At 38.5% G+C, this 24,545-nt stretch overlaps 1 protein-coding gene and 1 long non-coding RNA gene across 2 annotated transcripts in view; one reads left to right on the top strand and one right to left on the bottom strand.

Moving 5' to 3' along the window:
- CCNYL1 (cyclin Y like 1) overlaps nt 1-24,545 on the top strand; it is a 33,664-nt gene that overhangs the window by 1,953 nt on the left and 7,166 nt on the right. The window contains exons 2-8 of the mRNA XM_032693403.1: nt 11,294-11,368; nt 13,611-13,645; nt 15,312-15,412; nt 16,833-16,868; nt 17,572-17,623; nt 20,177-20,296; nt 22,318-22,484. Of these exons, the coding sequence (XP_032549294.1) occupies nt 11,294-11,368; nt 13,611-13,645; nt 15,312-15,412; nt 16,833-16,868; nt 17,572-17,623; nt 20,177-20,296; nt 22,318-22,484 (586 nt within the window). The remainder of the gene's footprint in view (nt 1-11,293; nt 11,369-13,610; nt 13,646-15,311; nt 15,413-16,832; nt 16,869-17,571; nt 17,624-20,176; nt 20,297-22,317; nt 22,485-24,545) is intronic.
- The window catches only part of LOC116789509, a 33,796-nt gene continuing 29,702 nt past the window's right edge, over nt 20,452-24,545 (bottom strand). Inside the window, exons 3-4 of the long non-coding RNA XR_004358064.1 lie at nt 23,899-24,140; nt 20,452-20,594 (exon numbers count right to left, since the gene is read on the bottom strand). This is a non-coding gene — a long non-coding RNA (uncharacterized LOC116789509). The remainder of the gene's footprint in view (nt 20,595-23,898; nt 24,141-24,545) is intronic.

Raw genomic sequence — 24,545 nt, 5'->3', positions numbered from 1 at the left:
CCTTGAAGTAGGGAAGTATTTAATTTTTTTGAATTTGCAAACCTGAATAAGAGTGTATAGTCCAAGAATAAGATAGCAGCTGTCTATCACAAATTTTACTTTTCTGGCTATGGAATCTTTAGTCTTGAGGCAGGAGATTATCCTAAAATTAGAACTGCATAAGTAGTCTGTGTTTTGGGTGATTTTAAAGATTACTTTAACAGTGGTGTGTGGTTCACTGTTGTCCTCACAAGTAGATCTGCTACAAGTGACAGATGCTGCTCACATTTCTCTGATTGATACTTTTTGCACCCCTAAAGAGTTACATCAAAGTTTGATGTCTTTATTAAAATACTGTTATGGATGGCCAATATTAAAAGTAAAGCTTCTTGTGTTCATTTTTGAATGTTATAAAGCACTGCCTGGATAGGGTTGAAGCAGTTAACTTCAGAATGTGAAGCATTATTTGTGAAGTCTGAAATCAAGTGGTACGAAACAGGCCTTATAAAGAAGTTTTAAGTGATACTGCTGTTAAATTTAATACCTTCTATGAAATAATAGATCTGTAATATACCGGATAGCTATGCCTATTCCTCAAACTCTAGGATGTAAAAAGTGTCAGCATACCCTAACCATAAAAGCAGCCTACATGTTTCTTTGCTGTTAACTACTACAAAGCATTAGTTTATTGCTACACTGGTAATAATCCAGTGGTTTCATTTGGGGGATAAAATTTACTTCCATAATTGATTAATCTGTAATTTCACAGGCTAGCTAAAATGTGAATTTAGGCTATAATGGAAGGCTGGGAACCTACTGCCTGCCCTTTTCTTGAATGCTTTTGGCAGGGAGAAAAGAGAAAGCTGCAAGGAAAAAAAGTCAAGATAATTTTGGCTATTTTTGTTCCATGCTACTCAGTTCTAGCAGTTTCTAAGAAAACAGCTAAATATATCAGAAAACTAGCATCCAAATGTGATGGAGATGTTTCATTCCTTAAATTTCTACCTCTGAGTTGTTTGTTGTTCTTGAGTCTGTCATAGTACTTTTGCATTTGTTTTGCTAAAATTTAATGTTTTGGTTGTATCAGGAATGCAGAAGTTACCAACTGAGCTTGAACTTTTTGGTTTGTGTTGTTTCGTAGCTTTTTCATGGCAAGTGGAATGTGGTCCTTGCAGGTCTGTGCTCTTAAATGAGAATTATTCCGTAGCTTCTCCAGCACAGTACTTAGCAGGCACTGCTTTCCAGTCAGCCTGTTGTCTGTATCAGATCAGAATTAAACAAGAAAAATCTCACTTTCTCAGAATGGGCAGATTATCAAGTGGTATTTATGTAAGACAGAAAAGGAGTGGTAAGTGAAATGGAGATAAAACACACAGTGAAACTGAAAGTTTAAAGTTTCAACAAAAGTTAATTCAAATGGGAAAGATTTGTCCGATCCACTACTACCAGAAAGTATGAAGGATGACTTCTGTGATTTTATGGTTATCAAGATCTTGAGCTATAACCTGTTCTGTGCACATTTTTTCAGAATGAGAAATAAGCCTGTATTTGTGGTTCAATATGCTAAGCCAAGTTGTCTTAAGTAAATACAGCATCTGCTAACCTTTATTTTGAGCTTTTTTTTTTTTCTGTGAGTTTTTGCTGGTTATTTGGGGGTGAACTTCTTATGGCTGACACTTTCTTGCCAGATCCCTATGTTTAAACATAGATCTATTTTTTCATAAATTCTTTGATCCTTGGATAAAACTAGAACAAGACCTTGCTTGGCAGACGTATCTCACTTATATTTGAAAACATTATCACCCTCCAGCATTGCTGTTTACAGAGTCCAGCAGTTTTGAGCAGAGGTTTGCCTGATTCCCTTGAACTAAGGGGAAGAATGTTGACCTACTGAAGTGGTGGGACAAAGTGACCTGGTTCCCTCATCTGAATAACAGGGATGGAGAATGACAAGGGAAAAGACAGTCAGGGATGAGGGGGAACAAAAAATGGGATCAGAGTGGAGATGAGTGGGAAGTGGTCCTCACAGAGGTTAGATGGGAAAGCAAATGGAAGGGGACTTTGAAGAAGAGAGATAAAGTAAGTGAGATTTACTTGACCGGGCTCAGACTAGTGCCTAGAGTAACTCTTGAGGCAACTGTGAGCCAGTGTTTTCTTTTTCAACAGCCCCTTTGCTCCCTAGAGGCTGAACAGGGAAAGCTTCAGGCTTCCTGCATGCTGCAGTTACTAAACAGTGTTGAAGATGAACAGATATTTGGCTATATTGATTGTCTGTGATCTGGTTTCACTAACAGCTTGTCTGTAAACCTCCTCAGAAAGTCTAAATACTGTTCATTTGTTCCTCTTATATAATTTCAGCTTCAAGCATGTGGGTGGAGGGTTTTTTCCTGGATTTTTTTTTTTTTTTTAGTTTGGGGTTTTTTGTTGTTTGGATTTCCTTTTTTTTTTTTTTAAAGTCCTAGTTAAAATGTTAGTAAGTTAAAACACTTTGGTGCAAGGAATCAGCTTTTTGATGCCAGCAGTTTTCACCACAGGAAAGGCTTAACCATCTTGTGTTGGGTTTTGTGCCTCTGTATTTGAAGGTCTGTAGCTGCATAGGCTGACAAATACCATTGACTAGTATGAAGCTGGGGGTGAAAACCAGATGATGCTTTGGTACCTTTTCTAGTGTTCCCTCTCTTTCCCTTGTAGTCACCGCGGTTTTTACCTAACTTACTCTTCTTTCCCCATAACTGTCAATATCTCTTTTCTAAAACTGACTAGACATTAATTACAAAGGTATTTGTAGCAGTTACAGATAGTCTGTGATCTTGACAAGTGTGAAATAATTGACTTCTGTAAGCCTGAAACACCTTTCATGTTGTTGTCTTAAGCAGCCTGATATCATGACCTTTAGAAATGATCTGTGAAGTACCTGTAGTGGAAATGACTGAATCACTAAGTCGTCCAGAAACAGGAAATTGATGTACAAATTTGGGAATTGGAAATAAAATAATTCATTGCTGTACTATAGTATTTGTGTTTCTCTTCTTAAGCTTGGATACCGCTGGCAACTAAGGAGTCCTCTATCCTTTTCTCTCTTCACTAAATCTTGGAGGCTTCTGCAGCAAGTAAATTTCTGTAAGCGTTAGGTTTTTAAGATTACTTGATGTGGAACATACATACATGAAGCTCATATGGAGGGAGACTGATGTGGTTTTTTAGTGTGTTTCTTCAGGCTTCCAGCATAACAGCTATTATAACTGAGAGATTTTCATAAAGTGGGAAATATTGAAAGGAAATGTATGGCTAACCTGAGGGGTTTGATGAAACTTATAGAACTAAGGAAACCGAATTAATTTTCATCTTGACTTTTTTTTTTTTTTTTTAAACTGTTTCCATGTAACTTATCTCTAGGATCCTTTTCCTCTTCTGGCTTTCTTTAGGAGATTTGCTGTTTTCCCTCCTACCTGTCAGGGTAGATGTTGTAGAACAATAGAAGTTCTGTGGCTAGATGTATCTGTTCTCTCAAGTGTGATCACTGGTGAGGTCATACCGAAAAGCTGACTAACAGGGGAATGAACTCTTGCTCAGCCAACAAAACACAAAAACCTGCTCCTCCCAGATTCGCATTACACATTAAATTAACATTTCTAGCAGTGTTTCTTCCACATACAAGGAGAAGGAAGAAGTTACTGTGGGTGGCAGAAGGAAAATTCTACCAAACATTAAGAACCCAGACCTTGCACAGTAGATCCTTGCCAGCAAGCTCATGTTGAGATTTATAGATCTATTTCTTTTTAATTAATTACAGCTAGAGTTTGAATGTGCACTTTTATTTCACTCACTACAAGAATAATGTTTTCAAAAGAAAACTCCGAATGTTTTGATTTCAAGAGACAAAGGAGGATGCTACTGACTTAAAAGAAACTCAGTGCTATTTATTTAAATGTGTAGTAAAGCCAGATGAATAAAACTGAAGATCATACTTGCAGGTGATGCAAATACCAGGATTACCTTAACAGCTTACACCACCACCCCCCCCCCCAGTCAGCCAGGTAGCATTCTGCAGTGTTTGATGAGCTGTGTGTGCATAGCACAGCTTTGCTTCTGTTTGGAGTTCTGAAAGGGTCTTGAGTCATTGCAGTAATCAAACACAGTTGATTTTTTTTCCAGTGTGAAAACTAACACTGGCTTGCCATCAAATGTGTCAATCAGGCTCAGATTATAAACTCTTGAATGCAGATGTCTTTCGAAGACCAAAAAAGCTTTTCTGAAAAACTCTTGGACATGTTTTGTTATGCAGATAGTTATTTTTCTTTTATAGAAAAAACTGCAGGTAAGCTGAGAGTCCCCAAAGCTGCTGTAAAGAGTGACTGTGTTTGAGCTTGTGCCTAAAATGGCACAAAACTTGATGACACTGCTAACTTTCATAAAAACCCAAACTTTACTTGAAGTTTGCACATGTGAGCAATTGGAAGAGGAGAATAAACTTAACATGTCAGTCCATCCAGTGGCATATGACACCTGGCACACAGTACAGGGCATCATATTTTGGTTATCTGCAGATGCCAAGTGAGACTGGAGTTCCTGGTACTCACCTATTTTTCTTTCTGAACCAGATCTTGTAAGTAAGGCAGAGAACGTGAGGAATTGTTATGGGAAGGCTTTCCTTACACTTGCTGTTGTCAGCATGGATCTAGGATTCTAAAATTTGGTTACCCCTTGATGTGTACAGTTGGAAATCTTTGTTTTGGCTTATCAGTTAGAAAATTAGAGCTGTGGAGTTCTGCTTTAGCTTCTGATGGTAGTGAATTGTCTTATGTGTGAAAGTCAGTGTGGAGAATAGAAGGTGGAACCAGTTGTTTCTCCTCCTCCTTTAAATGGCCCTACATTAAATGGAGTACAGGAACACGTCTCTAACAAAGTGTTAGTTGCTTCCAAGACCAAGCTTGCGAGCTACTGTTTTCCATCTAGTTCCAAGATAAAATCCTAGGGTCATCTTGTTTACCACCGTTTTAATTTGTCCTGCTTTCGATGTGGAATTTGGGGCACTCCTGACACCCTGCCTTGCTAAAATCTGTGGAAGTGCTTATAACTCTGGCAGATACATCATGAAACACATGGAAGCCTCCTTGACTCCAGTCCCAGCAAGGCTGGGTGTTGCGTTGAGTGGAACAAATCTCTTGGCCATGTTTCCCCAGCAGGGACTAGGGACAGGGTGCAATAGGATCATGCTGGAATGTCCTCTGGAGGCCAAATATAGTGGCGTGGATCCTCCTGCACTTTAAGAAATGAAAGATCACATATTAATACTGTACTGGCTTTTTTCTTAAACCACAGAAATTAGTAGATAACTTAACCCATGGGTAGTTCACAGTATTTAATAGATGGTCTGCAGTTTTGTTTTCTAAATTCTTCTGATTTTAGTAGCAAATTTAAAATGTTTGCTGTGGCAGTTTCATGTTGAACTAGTCCAACTCTGGAGTGTGGTGTAAAGGAGCAAATAATTCCTTTTTAATTAAGAGAGCTTGTTGTATATTGAAGTAATTTCTGTATCCTTTTAAAACGTCAGAGTGCACTTAGATATGTGCTGGGTATTGGTAACAATATTACCGTTCCTGTAGTAGTGCCATAAAGATCAACTGACAGATTTTAAATAGCTTTAAAACATCCTTCTCAGTGTATTCTGTAAACTCACGATATTTAGAAATAGTCTTTTAGCAATGAGAGTGGTCACACATTGGCACAGTGGAGATATCTCAGTGGAGATATTCAGAAGCTGGCTGACACATCCCAGACACTCTGCTCTGGCTGGGGCTGGGGCTTGAGCTGGGGCTTAGACTTAGCTGATCTCAAGAGGTCCCATCCAACCTCAGCACTTCTGTCTTTCTGTGAACAATGGCCAGCTGTGTGTATTATTTCTGTTTGCTTTCCTTTTTAAATAGTTGATTTCCTCTGGGAAGTTAGGAGTGTTTTTAAGGGACCTACGCATATGCAAATGTTGGTTTCTCCTAGACTCTCTCTCACAATAGAGCTCCTCTCTGAAAACTGGTTGAGTTTGAAAGCACTTCGTTATACAACTGATCCAGTCCTTTATGTTTTCAAATTTGCTCTTATTAGTTATGAAAACAAGTTTTGTATCTTTGGAGTCCATTTCAGCATGGAAGAGAGATGTGTTCTGTTGAAGATGAATAATCAGGAGATCAAAGTGCTTTCATTCAGTCCAGATCTGGGGAAGGAGCCATCCATGGAGGGTTAAAATTATAGACTAATCTGTGTGTAACTGAGGACATAACAGGAGAAGGCAAATGGAAAACAACGTATGTGAGCTGGTTTCTGTGGTGTGTTTGGTGTGGCTGGGACAAATAAACAAATCAGGTTGAATTTAGAAACCAGAGATGTATCTTTTCTGAAAGTTTTTAGGAGTAGAATTAGAATAGCATAATTTGAAGGACAAATAATTTTAATGAAGTTTTTGTTAGGAATAACAGACTTTCTGAAATGGATTGGCAAATTTGCTAGTCTGATATAATTTTTACATCTTTATTGGGAGTGTTAAGTGACCTGCATATTTCACACTGTAAGGTAATGAGATACAAACTCAAGCATCAGTCAAAGCTAGTAATCCACTGAACGAGTGAAGAAGCTCAGTTTACAGCAAAGAGATGATTTTATCATTTAATGCTTTAAATATGTGCTGTAACAAAATGTTACTGCTCTCTGGTAAAGCAGAGGATGGAGCTAAAACTGTTAAAGGAAACGCAATAGTTTGTTGTTCTAAAGTAGTGAAATTGTCAAAGGGCTGCTGTTTAGTGACATATTTGACTGTCTCTTTGTTCATAGGATAATATATGTAGCACAATGCAATGTGTAAAATGTGTTTGTAATAGTTAGAAGTCACCTGTGGTGATGTGTAAACCAGTAGATAAGTAGCTGACATCATAAATTCCTAAACCCCACACACCTTCTTATATGGCACAGATGAGTAAAAGTAGAGTCTTATGCGGATTTTCTTGAGGAAAGGACATAAGATCTTGAGCTGGGGGCAGAGGATTACTCTTAAAAGTAATGTGATCTGCCCCGTGGGGGACTGTGCACTCACAGCACATGGCGCACACGGCAGCAGCGGACCGAGATTGTCAGAAGGGCGAGCAAGCTGCCAGGCATTCCTCAAAGGGAGAATGGTGGCAGAGGGAAGCAAGTTCAGGCTTCTCTCTGCTCCAGTCAGAGACAGGGTTGATCTGACAAGCTTGGTAGTACACGTGAGTAAATGGCACTGAGAGATGCAGGTTTTAATACAGACGGCCCTTGTGTGGTAACGTCACTGTGCCGCTCCCATGGACTTAATTTCTGGTGGGCATCTTCCCTTCTCACCTCTTTATCACTAAATACAAAGGTCAGGTAGGAAGTGTGTTTTGACTTGTACTGAGCTGATAGTCTCTAGAACAAAAATGTGCCAGAGTTGTTTTCATGTTTTTTTTTTTTTTTAAATCCTGTTGCTTCTCTCACTTCTCTCATTCTTGTTTCTGCATTTTTTAATAATTTTTTAATGATTATTTCTGATTATCCTGTGGCATAAATGCTTCTTCCTTTTTTCTGTTAACTTTCTGTGAATCTTGAGCTTTCTGTAATATGCATTGTGATGTAGCTCCTAATCAAGATTTACCCTTATTTTCAGGACTAGATATTTTAGTTTTGGACTTGTAAGGGCTACCAGGATGAAGTATGGGGAGTTATGCTTCGTCCTGAGTCAAATTGTTTGCAGACAGATTTATCTCTTCCTCTGGCTTTTCTTTTGCTGTTTCCCATTACATTTTACCCCTGCTCATATTCTTATCTGCCTCTTGCCTTGTGCTTCCTTCATCAGCTGTATTGCTGTTGCTTTTTGGTATTTCGTGAGTAACACTTGCAGTTTAGGATGAGCAGATCACATGACAAATCTTTCCATTGCTTAGAAAAAAGCATTGGCCAGGGATATCAGCATGGACAGGATGATTAAAATGTCTGCTTAGAAGGGGAAGGCTACAAGGAGTGGTCTACTAAATGCATCTTTCTTTCTTTCTTTCTTTGCAGTCTCTTGCAAGACAAAACAGTTGCACTGTTTCTGCTAATACCGTGTTATTCTGGCATAAGAAGCCCAGCCACAGTTGGTCTTGATCACTTCTGGTGGGGTTTTGTATGAGGGGCTGTGCAGTGTGTCTTGGACTTTATTAGTACCTTAGCTCTGTTGTATTACCTGTGTTGTGGATTTAATGTGCTGTGGGTGCTGACTTTGTCCAGCAGAAAGCACCTTATGTCTGGCAGCACCACCATGGAACTGGAGTCAGTAAGTCTATTATCCTTCCAGTGCTGTTCCTCTCCTTAGATGTGTGGGTCTGCTTGGCTCAGGGGGCACATTTGACCTGTGTCACTCAGTGCATGCTGCAGTGCTGTGGATCTTCTTGTCTGGAATGACAAGAAGACATTCCAGACACTTCTTGTCTGGAATAAAAGTTTCTTATATTCATTCTTATATTCAGACCTTATATTCTTATATTCAGACCTGATTTCTAACATATAAGAAGCCTGGATATAGGGACTGGCAGAACACAAGAACAGGCAAAAACAGTGTAAGAAGTGAGCCTTTACAAGTCATATGGTTTCAAAGTAAATCAAAACCTTAGGGAAGTCAAGGTACTAGTGTTTTGGGTTTTTTTATGAGGTGAGGGAGGACAAGTGCTATCCTGTACTGTCTTTCCCTGGAAAAAAATGCATCTGTGCTGTTTAACGTCTATCAGTGACCTGGAGGAAGCAATGGAGTACACCCAAATTGCAGATGACAGCCAGTTGGGCAACAGTCAATATGCTGGAGGCTGCTCATTCCCAGGGACCCAGACAGGCTGGAGGATTGGGCCAACACCAACCCTCTGAAATTCATCAAGGAGAAACAGGGATTTCTGTTAGGAGGTACTGAATTCTCTAGCCCTTTTCCCTCTGTTGTCCTATGCTTATTCCTTCACAATCTTCCTTTCTGCCTTGTCCTAAATATGACACAAATCTTGTACAGTCCTACATGCTCTTTCCTACCATTCCATAGTGAGTCTCATAGCCCTGTAGGCATTAGTCCCCCTGGGTGGGAAAGGTGGTGTAGGCTCTGTGGATCCTCATTGGAGGTTTTCAAGGCTCAACTCAGTAAAGCCTTGACCAGCCTCATGTTCTACCTAAAGCTGATTCTGTTTTCACAAGAGGTTGAACTGGAGACCTCTGAGGTCCTTTCTAACCTGACTTAGCCAGTTATTCTAAAAGTTGTTGCTGAACTGTAAGTTAAATAAATTCTGAGTTGTTTACATTGTTACTTGCTGATAATAGCCTGTATTTTAAGTCTGCATATTGCATATCTTGTTCTGTCTGTTGATGATACTTCAGTTATTTGGTAGACTAGCTGAAAACTTCCATTTCTAGAACACTGTTGGGGTTTTGTTTGGTTTTGTTAATGCAGCGCTAGCATTAGAAACTATGTACTATCTCTTAAAAGTGAGTTTGCTAAGTCACTGTTAGGAACCTGTCAAACTTGTAACATTTTAAGTAAGTTACTGTTTTGTTGAGATGTTACAAATGGTACTTAAAATGTGCCAGTAAGTATGGCGTGCTGTTGTGTGCTGGATCTTTTTTTTCAGATAATCAAATGTGTATTTAGTAGTACCTGAGGTATGAGCTGTAAGGCAAATTCCATTCTAGGGCTTCTAAGACAGGACTTCTTACATTTTAACTGAATGATTAAATTCAGGTATCTGTTCACTGTGTGCTGTGATTGAGCATGGTAAGGTGAGAATAGAAATACTGATTTTGTAAATTAGCTTTTAAAGACTTCACAAGATGGGTCTGACTGACTGACTGACTCTGGCTGACCTTTTTTGAGAGGAGGGGGAAATTCCTGACTGAACAGTCTTTGTGTTCCTAAACACATGTTGGCTGCCTTAGTTATACACTGAGATTCAGAATTACAGTGGTCTGCATCCTGGACCAGTGTCAGAGCAATACTGTTGGAAATAAGGTCAGTGATGTAAGCCAAGGACTTGGAAAACATGGAGATCTGAGTACCAATGCTGTGCCCCAGTGGGAATCTGGAATGAGAAGTCTTGGGAATGTGTACTTTTCGAATTCCATTCACTCGCTGACACAGGAGGGCTGTGGCTGTGCTGAGGGGTAGGTGCTGTAGCACGAACATTCTTAGTTAAGACTTTCAGCACCCAGACAGTTTGTTCCTACTTTGGCTACTGTTTAACCAGAGGTCTGTTGGTTGGGTGCATAAAAGATTGAGAGATTGAGGGTTTTTTTTAGCTGAAAGTTGATGGTAATTCTTAGATGACTGTTTTTTAGGGTGTGGCAGCTGTGTTGGCATTCCACCTTGGACACTGACGTGCAAGTGTGTGAGCACTGTATGGTTGGGATGGCATAAGGAGCACACAGGAAGATCAGAATGACAAATGTCAGTGGATGCAAAACTGCTCTTTTCAGGACTTACAGGATCACAGTACTAGATTGTTGTGTTCATGTGTTCACATAACTCAGTGTGTCTGTAGCATGACTTCCTCAGAACAGCTGTTTCTTCTGTCAAAGCTAACGCAGCTCAGAATTTCATCATGGTGTCCACAGTGTCATCAACAAACTTCTGTGATTGCTTCCATCTTAATCTAAGGCAGTAATACATCCTCTTTCTAATACCATCACTGGTTTGTTGTGGCAAAGGATTAAAGTAATTTTGTTCTTCAGTAAATGTATATTAGCTGTACATGGTTTAACTTGAAATTTCAAAAGAACAGAATAGCGTAAGTTCCGTGTTTTGATATTTATCAGCACTGTAAACGTTACTTATTAGGTTCTTTTGTAAGGCCATGGAGATTGTTTCCTGCTGTATTTGGTGCGTAAAGCATAGAGTGATCAGCAGTGTTATTTTTTTTGCTGTTTTGGTGGGGCATTTTTAATTATTGTCTTGATAAAGTCAAGAAACATTTTGTGCCTGCTACTGAACACAGGCCCCCACACCCAGCTACTCAAACACACAGGAGCACAGATTGACTTCTGAAGATACATGTTGTTTTTTGATATTTCCCTTTCCAGATTTTGTTTTCATGGAAACCATAAGCTAATTCACGGTTCACAGCAGTAGGAATAAGTCCACAGGCTTTTTTTCAGAGGGAAAAATAACGTTTTTATTTGTCTTGGCAAAAGTAAGGTTTTGATCTTGTCTCCATCATTTATTCTTGAGCATTTTAAGGCTGGGTGGGAACTGTTGCAATCATCATCATCTTTTATTAAAGATATCTCCTTTTTTTGGTCCTTTCTGTTTCAGATTTAGCCTTGGAATCTAATCCATCCGATCATCCCAGAGCAAGCACAATTTTCCTGAGCAAGTCACAAACAGATGGTAAGCTAAGTTTTTTCCAATTTAACAAAAGGCAGGAGAAAAACTGGGAAAATGATGGCCTATTTTAATTATACAGCTTGAGAACGCTGTGCTTGCATTCTTTCAAGCATAGGGATTAGTAATTTGCGTATTTACACAGAAATATGTTTGTAGACCATTTTACTTAACACTGACAACGAGTTGTTCTTCAAAATGCTTAAATATCAGATTTTTTGCAGTGCGGATCCCAGTAGTCTGAAGGAGCACAGCTTTCTTCACTAGTGTAATTCAAGCTTCCAGCAGTGGTGGGTTTTTTTATGACTAAGGGCTGTTTTAAAAGTTGTTTTAAATTATAAAGAAAAAAGTCAGTGTTGTGTGAGAAATAATAAGCCTAAGCCATCAATCTATATCAGTTGCTTTTTTGTTGTTTTAAACTGTTTGAATAGTTTCAGAGGATAATTATTCTTGAATCCTGGTTTTAATAATAAGTATGTGTTGGGATTTTCAGTTTCTTTGCAGAGCCCGTGTTTACTTAATAAAAGTCAATTTCGAAAAATTACTATGATTCGTGCATTCCAAAATACTGTTAAAGAGTGGAGTTGCACAAATAAAAACAAATTCTGACAACAGCACATTTTGAAGTTGCAACTAATAAAAAGTTCAAGATAGTCTTATTAAAATGCTTCTGTTTCTGTTTTAGCTGGTTCTTGTTTGAAGCACTGTTTTTCTGAGAAAGTGTTGTACTTGAGGTTGGATGTGTTGATGGAAAGCTGCAGTGTGTCTTTTACCTTGGCATAGCTTTGCCACAGAGAAGTAGAATTATTTTGACAGGTCTGTCAGTTGCTGTCCTGCTATTCAGAGTCTTATGACAAGTGGTAAAATTGTCAGTTTTATCAAGTTTGCAGTGCTCAGATAGTCTGGGAGCAGTGGGAACAAGCACTGCATGGTTCTCCAGAGGGGATGATACCAAGGAAATATAGAAACTTCTTTCCTTGGGACCTCTAAGGTCAGCCTTGATCCAGCCAGAGGCTCTGACCTGCACACTTCAAACACCTGTTAGATGAGGGATGCTGAAGTTGCAACTCACAAGTTGACACAGTTCTTGAACACTGTTGTGCAGTTTCACTGTGCAGCCTTTCAGCCTGGCTGCACACGTTCAAAGTACATGAACGTGCTTGTTGGGGGTAGTATTGCTTTTAAACGTGATTTGGTTTTCTTCAAATGTCATATATTGAATTGTGTAGACTTGTGTCCATGTAGAAAAATGGTCTGGTAGGTGAGATAGTAACTATTAAACTATGATCTGAAGTTTGTATTAGTTAGATGAATTGATTTTTATGGAGAAGTTCACCAGAGGAATTTATTTTCTAAATTCCTGGTTCCTCTTTGCTTAACCTTCCACAGAACTAGTAGAATTAATATCCGTAAGTTCTTTCTCATTGAGATGTTGTCAGGATTATGACTTTCATTTATGCTAAAGGACAAAAAAAAATTGTGGATACCCTTTTCCAATTGTCAGTTTTTCTAAATATGTAAGAGAATGTGTCCTGCTAAAGAGTGGTGATGATCTGAGGTTAAAATTTTGGAGAAGTTGGCTATCCAGGCTGGTCACATTTGTATACTTGGTGCATGTGTGCCACTCTCAGCTCTCCTCTAAGAGCACTGTTGTGCTGCTGCTGTCACAGCTGGAAGTTAAACCATGCAATCTTTTTTGAAAGACCGACATAGTTTAAAATTATTAAATAACATGGTTGCAGTTGTATCATAAATAGGTGCATAGCTTGTGTCAGCATCTTCTGTGTAGTGAAATACCTTCTGCAGTCTAATAGGAGAAGAGAGAACATGTAAATAATGCTGGGCACCTCACTTGCTCCTTGTGTCTTCGGCAGGTTCGGTGTGTCCTGGTTTTGCTTCTGGTTGTTGTTGGATATTGGACATTGTCTGTTTGAACTGTCTGAAATCATTCCATTTGTCATGATACGTAGCATCTTTTCAAAGCTGAGACATTTTTCCCCTTAGTGTGATGGAAAGAAGTAGTTTCTAAATGTATATGTGGGTAGTTTGAAGTAGTATGTAGCTTACTAGCTTGATAAAACTTGACATTTTTTCCTCAAACTACTTTTCCAGATGCTTAAACTAAAATTTCAAAATTTTAATACTCACGTACTTTAGAAAACTAGGTTAATAGAATGACTTTTTTGAATGTAAATTGGGATTGTTTTTTAGAAACCTTTCAATTCACATTCTTTCTCCCTCTTTCTAGTGCGAGAGAAGAGGAAGAGTAACCATATCAATCATGTGAGTAAACCAGATTCTATATAGATAATATTAGCATGTTGGGACAAAAACTAATTCAAGGAGACAACTGTAGTAGTTTTGGGTATATAGTCCTACAGGTATATAGTCCTACACATGTTCCAAATCCTGCTTAGCAAGATAAAACTGAATTATTTTTGCCTTTGTCTAAAAAATAAAAAAAAAGGCATAGTTTCACAGAGCATAGAATGGCTGATGTCAAAAGAATAAGAATTCATCTTTTTATTGTATCAGTCTTAAACATTTCAGAACAGTAAAAAAGAAAATACAAGTCAAACTATGGGTTTTTTTAACAGAAATAAAACTACATTAATTTCTCATTGAGTTTTGAATGACTCTCTGTTTGAGTATTGCTACAGGACTTATTGTAAGAAGTGTATCCAGTATGAAAACAGAATGATGAACAAACATCAGCAGCATGATAAACAAGTGATAATCCATTAGTTTTAATATCTGAAAATATGCTCTGAGCTTTTTCTGCAAATATTAGTTGGACACTTGACTTACCAAAAAGAAACCAAGACAAAAAAAGATGCAATGTCATTAATAACTGGATAAAAAATTATTGATTAGTAAAGCTAAGAATGGAAGTTAGTAACACAAAGCTTAGAAAATATGGTGTATCAAAAGTGTAAATGAGAAGGTATTGGTAAGATAATGGTATTTCAAGTCTGTTGTATTTAGTGTGATTATGCAGGGAGTGGGGGTAATTCTTTTTTTTTCTTTCTTTTTTTGTCACAGTTCCAGCTTTAGTCTGCCAGCACCAAGGTGAAGTGTGATTGGACTGGTTTTGCTGGCAAACTTCAGCTGGAATGGGAGATATTCACAGGCAACCATTGAGTTGTGAAGGGTGCCAACATATTCATATGGAGAACTTCCAAGTTTTAGACAAGGCATTTAAAAACATTTTGTCAAAAACTAATGAATCTTGAACTGTTTGATTAAAATTCCTCCCTCAGTTATGATGTCCTATCTCTAGTGCAAGGCATTCTCTAAAAGTACTCAGGGAAGCCTGGCTGTGGGTTATATAGGAAGATTCCTTACAGTATATAATGTACAGGGTTAGGATGGATGATGGAGCGTGTTGCTAGGTCAAAATAATAATAGTAAAAGTCAGGGCAATAGCAGTACTCTAATTCCAGATTCCAGATGCTAACCAAGACATGTGTGAAGTGAGCAATGTCAGGAAGAGGTTTCTTTTTCTTCTAAACTAATAACAAAAACCTCAAGTGCAAAATTGTCTTTACAGGAAGCAATACTGGATAACCACAAACTGTAAAGGTATAGGATATAAAAGAAGGGAGATGATGATTAATAAAGTACATCACAGAAAGGAAAGACTGAATCACATACTGACAAGAATGGAATGCTAGAGAACTGAGAAAATCAGAGGACTCGCTGCTTTAGCTGCAGCTATTTCTGATGAAAATTATTTATCTAAAAACACCATGCTGTATATTACAACTGATGATTTATAAGCCTATCTTACACAAGGGAACTAGGTTACATTGCAGCAGCAATCTACAAAGACCTCCTGTGCAGTAACCACTTGAGGTGTAAAGCCAGTATTCAGTGTGGTAAACCAAAGCTTACAGAATCCCTCTTGAATGTATTTCACTTCTTTTGTTCTTTTCTTTTCTCCCCCAAGGTTTCTCCTGGGCAGCTTACAAAAAAATACAGTTCATGCTCAACAATATTTATAGATGACAGCACTGTCAGTCAGCCTAACCTTAGAAGCACAATAAAGTGGTAAGAACCGTTTGTCATCAGCGAGGGGCTGAGTGGCACCGTAAGGTTTATTTGGGATTTTTGGGTGTCCTGTCTGTTCCAAAACCAGTTGTGCACTTGAATGAGAGAAGCACAGTGCTGCTTCTTCAGGTCGGTCATGGAAGGGGTGTAGAGGTCTGGTAATTATGACTGCTGGAGTGAGCTTTTGTTTTAGTACTGTCGTATTTCAAAGAAGTTCTCATCGTGCACTTGGGGTAGTGCAGAAGTGTGTCAGCACTTGTGTGCTGGGCGGAGGGGGGAGTTCAATTCACATTGAAAGCCAAATCCAGAAATTCTTCATCTGGGAAAACTTGAAATGGGGTTTGTATGGAGTTGCAGGAAAAGTTGCAGGGCTGTGTTTGCTACTTACCAGTGGAGTTAGTCTGCCCTCTAGTTGTGGAAGACAACGTGTTGCTGACTTGGGTTTTAGTTCTAGCCTTTCTCCTTTTTCTTCAGGTGTTTGTTATTTTAGTAGGTGATAACTGTGTAGTTGCCTCGATTCTCCAGTGCAAATGGCTGTTTGACCTATTTTTTTGGGTACCAGAAAGACAGTTGTTAGCACTTAGACCATGCCAGGTGAGAGTTGAGAAGAGTTTACCTTGCTTGAGGGGAAAGGAGGGCTGACCAGATTGAGTCCCAGAAGGCTTCACTGTTTTAACAGCGCAGTAGAGTTTGGAAATGTATAAGTTGATTCATCATTTTAAAGTTTGGTTTCAAACAAAGCGTGTCACTTCTTTTCTAGAGAAGCAAAAACCTAAAAAATTATGCTTGTGCCATTTTGAAGTGGTGTACAGTTGTCAACAGATCAGAGCTTCCTTGTGATAGATTCCTGTGATGGCAGTGTTGTTGTTGTAAAAAAACTGAAATTTAGCCACAGTAAATGAGCATTAATATGTGAAACCTATTGCCTCACTTAGCAGAGACTGAAGTCTGTTCTTGTCCACTTCTTGGATTATGCTGGCATAGTATCATCTTTATTATTCTCTTTTTCAGTTCCTAAATTACACAACCAGGCATACAGAGTTAAAACATCAGCAGAATCTCTACAACAGTATATGTAACATCAAGTAGAACTTATATTTTAGTTGGGAATACCCCACATTTCCACTTATATTATCTAATCGGGAAATGAAAGTATATATTTAAAATGTTGCTTAACATTTATTTTGTTGCACAAATATCTGTACAATGAATGTAAAAGTAGTTTAGCTAGCAAATTTGATTTAGCCAGTTTCTTTCCAGACAGTTAAACATCAGAAATGAGAGAGTACTTGAGAATGTGAAAGGAAGCCTGTACAAAATAGATTTGTAATATTTTACCCTGAATGACAGCTTTTGCAGTGGAATAGTGTGCATGGAATATGCTTTGTAAATCTTCTTTTTCTTTCTTTCTCTTTTTTAGTGTAACATTAGCAATATTCTACCATATAAAGAACAGGTGAGTGGACTCTTCCTTTGGTGAAATATAATAACTTTCTTTTTGAGCCAGGGATACAAAATTGTGGAATCATTACGGCTGGAAAAAACCTCCTAGATCATTGAGTCAGATATGATCTGGTGAAACTTAAAGGAGCTGAAAAAACTGGCACTTTATGCTATATCTGCTTCCTCTTTGTCCCCCGTCCTGAGCTGCTGTGGAAGGGTCAGTAATACACCCATCCAAACATCAAAACAGGGAGCGAAGAAAACACACTTAACTCATAACAAATCAGCCTTTGGCCTTTGTTTAGCTTTTCCTGAATACAGAGGTACAGATTAGTTTTGATGGGTGAAGGAGGTCTGTCCCATGTACATATAACCCTTGCCATTATAGCTAGTTACAGCATATGCTTCAGAATTATAGCTGACTTTTCGAAGTAAATGCTATTAGTGAGACAGTTCCACACTTTAAGGGAGAACTGTACTAAGCATAATACAAGAACATGGATAGCTGTTCTTTGTTGAGCATCTTAAATATTCAGTTGTAAGGTCTCATCATTAAAGGCTTTGCAAAAATATGGTATTTGCAAAAATATCTCATTCTAGGAAAAGCTGAACTGCAAAATATGTCCCTTTATCCTCTTTGAAGAACAATAATTTTTAGTAGGGCATACCATTACCAATTAACTCTTGTTGCTAAACCAGAGATTTTTGTTTTGTAGAGATTCTGACAGATCATTGGATATTTTTGATGAAAAATCTCATCCTCTTACAGTAAGTGTAACTTTCTGATCCTTTGAATGTGTATCAATGTGCACCTTGATTTGTATTATATAAGTCAGAAAAATGTATTAGCACCAGGTCACAATCAAACTGATCTTAAATTTTACCTTTATATATAATATACAGAGCAAGTAATGACTTTTGATATCAGCTAAATCACAAACAGAACCCAGTCGTTTTAAATGTTGCAAAGTAAGTTTGGTTTTCTATGCTTTGACTGTAAAGAGAAAGCAGCACGTGCCCAGTTCTTCCATATTCCATATCTGAAGTTTCTTGTCTCTCTCTTTTCTTCCCTTCTTTAATACTGCTTTAATTACAAGTCTCTCCTATTTATTTAGGAAGACATGGTTAGTAGGTATGTGCCTACCCTTTTAATGACTGCAAACAGGGGAACGTAATACGTGAAGCATCACATGAAGTAGCCGACAGCGAGTTTGGCCTTTAAAAAACCTGAAGGGCAACATTTTAAAGCAAATATGCCTAAAGCTGCTTGCAGTAACAGCTAGGAGCAATTCAGCATGCAATTTTAATGTGACTGATCCTGGTACACCTTTTTAGACAATCTGTAAGATGCGAAACCTCAGAGTACAGGCAGGTTCAAGACTGGAGCGTGTGCTTTTCACATCCAGTTTGAGCACTCCTAGCTTAATACCTGTCCTACAGAACCACTTCCCTTGTTTTTCATTTGAAATTAACTTAGCGAAGCTCTAGTGGCTTTAACAATTCAGTTTGCTCTGGGACTTACCTGAGTGAACGCAGTTCAACCTATCTCACGGATTTGGCTTGTTAATAAACACTTCCTAATGAACAATTTAGTATTTTAAATTTGTTAGGGTTTCATCCCTAAGCATGATCCATTGTGCTAGGAATTGTACAGTTGAATAAATAGAACTATTTAGCCAATTAAAAAAACCCCAAACAACTTCAGGACAAGAGCTGTATTGAAGGTTTCTTGTATGGACTGTAGCACTTCAAAAGGAAAAGTGTGGTCCAGAACTATTTGAAATGCCCAAATCTGTTGTTTTCCATTGAAAATTATTTATGTAAGATGAACTCCATGAGACAATTTCTTTATTTAACAACCTGACACCCTTTGATCTTTTCATATAGCCTAGCTCCTATTTAATGAGAGGAAAATCATTGTGTCCTTTAGGGAACACTTAAAGGTCTTTTTTATCTTGGTGCAGCATACAGACAGAAATAGAGTTATGGCTGATTGTCATACTTCTGAGGGGAAAGGCACAGATGGCTTGTTAGTTTCTATAGCAATGGCGTTTTGCCTGGGTACCTACTGTTCCTTTAAAAAGGTTAATTAGCTGGAAGAAATCTCTGAACACCTTGTCTTCCAAAGATGCAGTCACAAGGAGTCCAAATCCAGGCTCTGTTGACCCTAATGTGACCCAGTTACCAGTATCATGGGGTTTAGTCACAAATACCAGTCTCAGTGCCTTCCTCCTCAGTTCCAGTCAGCAGAACTGTACTTCCAGATGTGCTTTTGTACTGCTTGTAGCACAGGAGGGGTCCTGCTCATGTTATTCCTCATGTTGCATGCCCACCCTGCAGAGGTAACCGCCACTGGTTAGTGGTGTATTTGAAGACTGTGTGGAGAGGACAAAGTTAACTTACCTCTGCATTTTACTTGACACTGCTACCTGGCTTTTTTAAACTACAAAACACAGGAAAATGCTTGCTGCTTTGCTTACCTTACAGCTACTTGTTTAATGTCAGGCAGGTATGATGTTCTCAGCTACTGTCTTTACCATACTATGGGTCTACCTTGGACTGTAGATAGAAATCAGTATCAGTCTTGCAGAACCGGTGTGCAAAGTTGGAGCTCTTGAAGTTTCATCCCTCCAGGAAGAGTGCTGAATATCACAGTCTCTCTCAAACACTCATATAAGGATTGCTTTTACAGACTTTATTTCTGAGCTTTTTTTCTCCCCTGTATTTAGAAACAGTTTAGCATTGTGTCAGAGTTAAATCTACCTGTTCATTAGTTTTGTTGTCTTTCTGGAGTCTCTCCAGGATGAGTCCTATGAAGACAGTGTAAATTACCTTCCTGTTCTACCTGTGACAGAATTATTGCCATGTGTTCTTCAGCTCTTCCTCAGCTGGAAGAGGAATCTTGTGAAGTCTCTTAATTGCCTTTTGAAGAGCCAGTGTTTCCCTGGTGTGTATATATGTGTGATTTTCTTGCAGGAAGAAGACTCCTTTTTTTTTTTTTTTTTACACCTTTTTCAGTATGTAAAATGTTCTGTGGACAATAGTAAGCATCTGCAATAATGATGGTAGTTCATGCTCTTTCCCATTAGCCTTACAGATCAAAAAAATGTTCAAAACAAAGATACCAGCTACAGCTATTGTGTTTTGTTTGGAATATTTGTGATATCGCAGGGCGGCTTCTTTCAGTATAATTTTGTTCTGTCTCTGTGACAGGAAAGGGTTGTATACACTTTGGTGAGAAGAAATAACCATGTGTGGCTGTTCTTTAGGGTCAGTATTAAATAAGACAGATTTTCAGTAATTCAGAGAACTTTCTTTCAGCGGGAAGAAGTTCCAGATGACTACTACAAGCATGACCCTGATCACAAGCACATATACCGGTTTGTCCGGACACTTTTCAGTGCTGCACAGCTGACAGCTGAATGTGCAATAGTGACACTGGTAAGAGACACCTCATTTCTGAAACTTGAGCTTTTGGAACACTTTCCCTCCCTCCTCAATAAGTGAACTGGGCTGACTTTTAAATAGTTACAGTATCTCGTGAAACCCTGTTAATGAAGACACAGAACAAGTGAGTTCATTAGAGATTTCTAAGTAGTCACAGAATTGATTAACTAAAAAGGAACTTACCTTTTCTATATATGTATATGTAATGCTTAATTACTTGTCCAATCCAAAACTGCTTGTTCCATAATATATATTTGCTGAAGGAGCTTGAGAAGAGCAGAACAACAGGGCACTGTAAACAGTGGGATGTAATAAGATCAGACTCAAAGACATCTTTTATTTCAGTTGTGTGGAGGGGAAAGTGTGAGTTCTGAGATCATATTAACCAAAACAGTGCAAGTAATATTGCCTTAAGGGGATTAATCCTATAGGAACTCTAGGAGATGAACTTTCTCATTATATCCTTCAATCATTGCCACCTTTCTATCAAACTTCTTTTTAAATTAAACTGAAGAGGCTACAACTTTTTTTCCCCAGGTGACATGGAGATACTTAGAACCTAAGAACAAGATAATAATCTCATTACAGTTTGTTGTTTGATTTCAGAAAGCATGATGGATATAAAAAATTGTCAACAGTACTGATTTTTATATATATATACATATATATGTGTGTGTGTGTATATATGAAGGGAAATAAAAACCCCACAACTTATATAATTGCTACATTAGACAGTCTCTCAGACTACACTTTGTTGCACACTAGATTTCAGTCTTCATTGTGTCTTCTTTCTGAAAAACAGTGTGAAAGGAAAACAGAACTGTCACCAAAAGACAGTGTAGCAATTAAGGAACCTTTGCTCAAAGGACTCTCTTTAATATGGAAATGAGTAATTAAAAAGGCTGGATAGTTAGAGCTATTGAAACTCAAGGTTTTTGCTTTTCCAAAGACAGGCAAGCAATTTTGACAGAACAAGATGACAGCTAACCCTAGGCAAACTAGCTGAAGTATTTACAAAATATGGAGTTAGTTTTTAAAGTTCATTTTACCACTAGATGGCCCTGTTATTATAGGAACACCTTTAGGCCATTTGAGGGCTACAAGCAAAGGATGGGAAGAAAGTGTGAGGAGATCTCAGTGACAAAGATTAATCCCGCCCTTAGACCTTAGTAGGTGCAGCTTCCTGTACCCACTTGGTAATCTGAGGTTTCATTAGAACTGTGGATTTAGGTGAGGGAATAGAACATTAAAAACAATCTGTATTCAAATTTGAAAATGAAAATTACTTGTTACATGGATCATTATAGGACTGTGAAATAGTAGAAAACTTTTAAGGAAGGGACAGACTTGACATCCTGGAGTTGGTTTGAGATTTTATAGGAGGAATGAGTGGAAGACCAAGACACATCTTTGGACTTGTGTATCTTTCTAAGGAGTTGTTGATGTAGATGAAGGGACCAAAGACTTCTTTACAGAGTAAAACAGAAATAGCACTAGAACACCTTTCATTGTGGAAAGATAGCGATTAACACACCTTTGTCCCATCACTAGAGATCACAGCACAGGTTTTTAGCACTTCCTGTTCAGCTACAAGTGCTGAACCTTAACCATGATGAAAGGCTAAAGTGATGTTGAGTGATTTGCTGTCCCACATAGGCCCTAATGAGAACCTGTCTGGGATGTGTGACTGTGACAGAACGAGCTGTAGCAGTTTCCCTGAAACAGCAATTGCTGATAGAAATGAACAGGACTGATACTTCACTATCTTGATTGTATACCCTGGTGGTCCAGTTCTTGTGTATAATAAAAAAGGAACCTGTAACTCCTGAAAATTTGAATTCTTAAGTGTAAGTAGTAATCATTAATACTTATTTTGACACACTTAATGGTAATAAATAGTCATATGGGACTGGCATGTTTGCTTCTCAGAACTCAGCTCCAGGTCTTAATTACACACACTGAAAAAAAAATACAGTTGTTGGAGTTTTGTTTGTTTTTTTAACTTCTTTCTATAGGTTTATTTGGAAAGGCTTTTAACCTATGCAGAGATTGACATATGTCCTAGTAACTGGAAGAGGATAGTCCTAGGAGCTATTCTGCTGGCTTCTAAAGTCTGGGATGATCAGGCTGTGTGGAATGTGGATTATTGCCAAATACTGAAGGACATTACTGTTGAGGACATGTAAGTTGCAAGGTTTGGCTAATCTACAGTGGTGGGGTTTTTGGGGGGGTGGGGGGTGTTTGTGGTGGCTTTTTGTTTGTGTGTGGGCTTTTTTAATGGCATTTGGTGTGATCATACTGAAAAATGTCTGTCTCTGTTGCTATGATCTATGTACATGGTGTATATCTGGTGTCTGGCCTAGTTCCCTTTTTTAACTCAAGAAACTTTGGATGATTACCCTACTTTGAGACAAGTCTGTACCAATAATTCTAATGACTTGGGTGAGCAACTTCGAAGTTAGTTTTCTTTACCTTCTTTCTCACAGTGATGAGCCATGGAACTAAAGTCCCCAGTTTATAGTCTTATCAAAAGATTTGTTTTGGAAGGAAAAAAATTAACTAAATTTGTTCCCGGCCTTTTCTGTTTTAGAACTTGGAAAATGGCAAGGTAAACTCTAACTTGTGCCTTATGTGTGTGTTCGTGTATCCAGCTAAGGCCTAGATATCTCAAGGTGTGAATTTCTAGCTGCTGCTGCTGCTGGCAGGTGTTGTTTGTGTGGGTATCTGTGGTTGCAGGTGTTAAACACAGCTACTGCTACAGCTTATCCTCTTCGGCAGAGTTCTTAGACATGCCTACAGTGCTGAGAACAAAATCTTCAGTCTTACTACTGCTTGTTTATGTAAGGCTGTTCCTTGGATATATTTTTGTCTTGGATGTAGATTTCAGTTTTTCAGAAATTTTGAATCTGCTGTCTTTTCTTGGTGCACTCAGATTTAATCCCTACAGATTTCGCAGTACTGGAAGATGTTTGTCCTTGTGGCTCCAGGCTCATGCCATGGGCTGGAGGTGTGTTTATGTGGAGAGTATTTGGCTCATTAGGTGTTCTGTTAAATTCCTTCTCATAAAGTTCTATCTAAGAGCTTTGAAATGTCAACATTATTGTTTTAATTCTATTTGACAGCTTGCTCCCCTATTATTGCTTGTTCCACTATTATTATCACAGTGGTAGAAATGCTACAAGGCCAGCTTAAAACACCAGGCTTTCTGGCTGTAGTAAATCTCATGACATGCTTTGTGTGTGAGTTTTATCACACTGCTGTGCCCTGAGCATGTGTCCAGGCTTGTGTAGTAAGAGCCAGTCCTAGCACAGGAGCAGACTGAGGTGGTAGAGTTTTGCACACAGCAGTGGGAGGCTGCCTGTGTGATGGGAGAGTCTGCTCTTGCCCCAAGCTCTTTTCCCTGGATTCAGCCCAAAGCTAATGTTTAAAATACAGTAATTATTCATTTGGGAGGAATACCTAGTTTTCTTCCTTTTAGGTTGGGGGTGGCATTTCTAAAATTGAGGGAGTTTTCTCCACCAAAACAATTTTTATTATTCAAGTTATTTCACATGTCAAACAACAACAGTTAATGCAGTTATTTGTTTTATACATACCCCTTGCCTGGGAGTTCTTTGTCTCAAAATGCAGGGCTGTGCCAGCCCTGCTTTCAGGAAAGCATAATTAGTGATTTTATACAATGTACATCTTCACTCAATCTGGCCTGGAGTGCTCATCTATCTGAGGAACATACTTGAAGCATTGCTGCAAATAACTCTGAGATGGCTGAAGTGGGGTCAGCGAAGAAAGGAGTGCTGGAGTATACATCTTGCTCTTTTTGATGTCTCCTCTTCTAGCCCTATTTGGAACAAATCAAATTGATAGCACTGGAAATATCTATAACAAGCAGGATGTTTATTCTCTATTGCTGATGCTGGGTCTCCTGAAATTGTCAATGCTTCCATTTTCAAAGCAGTGATGATGGTAAGGAAAATAGATGGAATTTAGGTATGTTTTTTCCTCCCAGTTTGAAGATGGGATTTTTGTAATCCCATCTCATTTGAAGTGACTTAGACCTTTGGATTTAGGTACAGGCAGAAACTGTACAACCACTTCCTCAACAGTGGTCGAGGGTGCTCATCCCAGGCTCTGCACTGCTGCAGCTTGGCAGACTTCACTGCTCCTTGGTTGGATAACATCACCATAATAGGGACCTTGGAAAACTGCCTAAAATAGTCAGGAAAATTATTTTAAGTTTAGAAGT

This window comes from Chiroxiphia lanceolata, chromosome 7 (assembly GCF_009829145.1).
Source record: "Chiroxiphia lanceolata isolate bChiLan1 chromosome 7, bChiLan1.pri, whole genome shotgun sequence".
Taxonomy (NCBI): Eukaryota; Metazoa; Chordata; class Aves; order Passeriformes; family Pipridae; genus Chiroxiphia; species Chiroxiphia lanceolata.
This window is presented reverse-complemented; position numbering and strand designations above follow the sequence as displayed.